Source organism: Bidens hawaiensis, unplaced genomic scaffold (assembly GCF_021521415.1).
Source record: "Bidens hawaiensis isolate Kalapana, Puna unplaced genomic scaffold, B.hawaiensis_p1.1 tig00032380_1, whole genome shotgun sequence".
In the NCBI taxonomy this organism is placed as follows: Eukaryota; Viridiplantae; Streptophyta; class Magnoliopsida; order Asterales; family Asteraceae; genus Bidens; species Bidens hawaiensis.
The window spans coordinates 21,391-26,019 of NW_027495506.1; the positions used below are offsets into that span (position 1 = coordinate 21,391).

At 36.4% G+C, this 4,629-nt stretch overlaps 1 protein-coding gene across 1 annotated transcript; it reads left to right on the plus strand.

Annotated features, from left to right (window-relative positions):
• The first annotated feature begins 2,453 nt into the window (after nucleotides 1-2,453).
• Nucleotides 2,454-4,384, plus strand: LOC143583382 (calmodulin-7). The gene is made up of 2 exons (XM_077065695.1): nucleotides 2,454-2,619; nucleotides 3,887-4,384. The coding sequence occupies exons 1-2, from the start codon at nucleotides 2,544-2,546 to the stop codon at nucleotides 4,258-4,260; spliced, it is 450 nt and encodes a 149-aa protein (XP_076921810.1). The 5' UTR covers nucleotides 2,454-2,543; the 3' UTR covers nucleotides 4,261-4,384.
• Nucleotides 4,385-4,629: the final 245 nt, after the last annotated feature.

Sequence of the window (4,629 nt, forward strand, 5' to 3'; positions counted from 1 at the left end):
TCAAATTTGTATTGACTCGCTGCTGCAACATCCGAGTTTCTTAAATAATTATACATGACATAATGTTAATGGGTATACGTTTCTCATCTTGAAATAGATATCATAAGGCCAAGTGTAATGGGGCGTTGGATTGGGCGAAAAGGGGCGACTTGGGGCTAGAACACCACCCCCCCCCCCCCCGGTGATTTTTGGGCAATTTGGGGCGGGGGCGGATTCTTTTTATCGCCTAAACTCTTGAGAAAATAATAATATTTTATTATTTTGACCGTTTGACAACGGTACAAATTTAAAAAAAAAATAATTAAAACAATATATTATATATCTATATAAACATATACCTTCTTCTCCATTTCATATCCTTCTTCTTCATTTCGCATCTATATAAACATAAACCTTCTTCAAAAAATCTAACAAAATGAATCCTAAAAACAACCCGAACCAACCGACACTCGTGGAACTCGCCGTTACAATGAAAGAAATCATCAAAAAACACAAAAAGTGTGTCGAGGAACTCAACGATGTCATGAGAGAAACCGACAAACAACACGAAAATATTGCCCAAATGTTGGAATTGCGGGAAATGAGTGAAGAATACAAATCCCTCAGAGATGCCGGGTTGCACAAAAAGGCCACATTATTGCAACGACAACGAATGGAAAAAATGCGCGAATATTATGGATATTAGTATTTTATTTAGTTATGTTTTTTAATATTTTTAGTTATGTAATTTTTTTTAATTTTAATGCATTATTAGTTATGTTTTTTGTATTTCTTTTTAATTTTAATGCATTTTTATTTAATTATTTAAATAAATTGGTTTTTATTTGTTTAGTTTAATTATAAAAAAAAATAATAAAAAAAGAAACTGTGGGCCCAACTTGTAGCCCCTATACCATTACACCCAAAAACAAAGACAGAATTACAGAAATTGTCATTTATGTTTGTACCAAATTTCAGTAGTTGTCCTTTATCTTTAAAAGTAACATAATTTGTCCTTTACGTTTCAAATTGTCACACTCTTTGTCCTTTTGACCTAACTCAGTTAGTTTTTCTCGTTAAGTCTGATCATGTGACTTGCACATGAGGGTAAATTGGTCATTTTACCTGTTAAATTAAAATCATTTTAATAAAAATAACAAATTAAATAACTTAACCCAACCCACCCCACCCCACCCCGTCTCCCCCTTCTTCCTTCCTGCCTGCGTCTTCTCCGCCAGCCGTCGCCGCCCAAAAAACCAGCTTATTACTCCCTTCGGATCTGCCAAGATAATAAACACCCACCCACACCACCACTGCCGCAAACCCATAATCATCGTGAAACAACCACCACAATCACTAAACGTTGAACCCGCTGAAAAAATGAGTTTGGTGCCTCGTCATCGAAAAAATAAGTTTTTTTAAGCACACCGATCTAACCACAAACACGGTGGAACACACCATAAGCACACCGATCTAACCAAATCAAGTGTTGTAACCTTAGATTCGCGACCAACAACCACTGATATTAGCTTTGCCTGAAAACAAATCGTGGTTAGCGTCGATGAGGGAAACTGGATCTGAGTGCTGTCGTTGTTGAGGGTCGTTGTGGCGTCGGCGATTTAGGCTTGGACGGTGGTGATTGTGGCTATAGGGTTTAAATTTGGGGATGATGTTGGTGGGTGGTGGTGAACCAGTAAGGCTGGCGGTGGTTGCAGGTGGTGGTTGCGGTGATGACGACAGGTGAGAGCGGAGGTGCTGTTGGTAGGTGAGAGGGAGAGAGGGGGATGGAGAGAGAGTGGAAAGAGAGAGAGAGTGGGTGTGTATATATATATATATTTATTTATTATTTTTTTTATTTATTAAAATGAATTTAATTTAACAGGTAAAATGACCAATTTACCCTCATGTGCAAGTCACATGATCAGACTTAACGAAAAACTAACTGAGTTAGGCCAAAAGGACAAAAGGTGTGACAATTCGAAACGTAAAGGACACATTATGTTACTTTTAAAGATAAAGGACAACTACTGAAATTTAGTACAAACATAAAGGACAATTTCTGTAATTCTGTCCAAAAACAAATTTCCACTCCTTACTGACTGGGCCCACATGTCACAATTGGCCCCTAATTATAACCCCTTCACTATACATAGCCTAAGAAATAAAAGAAAGTAGTTTAACCTTGTCTACATGTTACGTTGCAGGAAAATATTTATAATCAGTTGACATATTCCATGTAATTTGTTTTGAAGTTTAAAAAAAGTAGGGGGGAATATAATACAATATATATTGGAGAAAAAAAGGAGGTGTGGGGTGGGGTAGGGGTAGAAAGGTAGAAACGGATGCAACGAATTTGATAAACCGGTCACGTCCGGAAGACCAGCTGTGGCCGGTATATAAACCCCACTCCTATTATTATGTTATATGTATCTCATCTCATTCATCACTCCCCTATTTTCTCTCTCTCTCTCTCTCTCTCTCTCTCTCTCTTTCTTCCCAATTAATCAAATAATAATAATAATAATCTTTCTTATCTTTCATTCTCTCAATAATCCATCAATCAAATGGCCGATCAGCTAACCGATGACCAGATCTCTGAATTTAAAGAAGCCTTCAGCCTCTTCGATAAGGATGGTGACGGTATGATACGTTTCATTGTTTTATTGCTGTGATTGAGATCGTGTATTTTGATGAAATGATTGCATCGTGCTGATAATAATCATCAAAGGATGTGTTTTGTTGAGATTTCTCAAAGGAGATGAGATATTTATTTGTTAATGAGGGATTTGTATTATTATTATTATTGAGTTTGTTTTTGGGGTTAGGAGTAGTTAATTAATATTGAATAACAAGGGTCGGTCCCAGCTAACATCTTTCATGTCCATGTATGTTCTTTACCACTAATTCTACATGATGTGGGACAAATTAATAGCTTTTAGGTTGGCCTTTCTAATAATTAATAATCACTAATTCAGTTTTTATTATTAAATTTGGACTAATGGGAACGGCTGACCAAACCCATGTGTTATTACTTATTTGTTTCTGATTATCGAATACAGTCAAGCGAGTAGTATCCTGATGATTTGATCTCCAAGCTCCAGCTCTTGGAAAATATGATGTTCCTTTTGTACAATTTGTGATCTTATTTGTTATTTGTTAATCTGTTATATAACACTAATCTTAATATAGTGTTTATATGAGGGTGTGTCTCAAGTTTGTAACTGCAGAGTTCTCTGTTCTCTCTAATTTGATGGACCATTGTAACTCACTAGAGGACAGGGGTCAATTGTTTTGACTTTAGGTGAAGCGTATGCACCAATTTTGACGCGAATACCTGCAAAACACACACTGCCTCTAGGATATATAGTCTGTTTTCAAGGGTGACTAGGTGACTACACAAGGAAATTTTAGAAGAATAATATATGTTTGAAAACGTTGTTGTTTTAGACTATAAAAATGATTTCTTAACTTGGTTTTCTTAATGTTAACTTTTATTGGTTGGCATTGCATTTTTATGAACATGCTCTTTTAGCTGTTAACATGTGTCTGTGAAACAGTAATGGTTGAATAAAAATCACACCTTGACACAGTTTTAAATTAGGAGCTTGGTATAACTGGATAACTTGTATAAAGCAACATAAAATTCTTACATGTGGAAGGTACATCAGGGTTGTTTTTCTTAATGGTTGGAATATGTTTTGTGAATTTAATATTTTGATTCAGTTTTTGCATTACTTACATGTTAGCAAAAGGGCTTTAGATATTTGGTAGTTCGACATCTTATATGTACGTCTCTGTTAAAGCTCCACACGCACTTTTATTTTGTTATTCATATGCACCCTTGTCTTGTCTGCTAGAATGTGTTCTAAAGTATTAGTAACTAATTATGTTAACCGTATATGCACAGGTTGTATCACAACAAAGGAACTTGGAACGGTGATGAGATCACTTGGACAAAATCCAACAGAAGCAGAATTGCAAGACATGATCAATGAAGTGGATGCAGATGGCAATGGTACCATTGATTTCCCAGAGTTTCTAAACCTAATGGCAAGAAAGATGAAGGACACAGACTCTGAAGAGGAATTGAAAGAGGCGTTCAGAGTGTTTGACAAAGACCAAAACGGCTTCATTTCTGCTGCTGAGCTGCGCCATGTGATGACGAATCTTGGCGAGAAGCTTACTGATGAAGAAGTTGATGAGATGATCCGAGAGGCGGATGTTGATGGTGATGGTCAGATCAACTATGAGGAGTTTGTTAAGGTTATGATGGCTAAGTGATGATTAGGTAATAGTCAGAGTGTGGGTTGTTGGGTTATCTAGTTGATGTCAATTGGTTTTAAAATTATCTTGTTTAATTATGTATCTGTGATGATGACAAGTGCTGCTTAAGTTTGTATTCTCTTCTCTTCATATCAGTTGCTCATGTCTTAATGCTCTTCAATTCCATTCCATTCCATTCCTCTTTCTCCCCATATCGTTTGCTTTCCCGTTCGTCGTCTCATAAGTTTTGTTATTATAAGTTTTGACTGTGTTTTAGACGTCTAACAGGACTGGGTGTTTTAACGATCTAACTGAACTGAACCGGAGCGGATGGCTACATTTTAGCAAGCTAGTTAGCGATCAGATATTTTGACAGAGACCTTACTA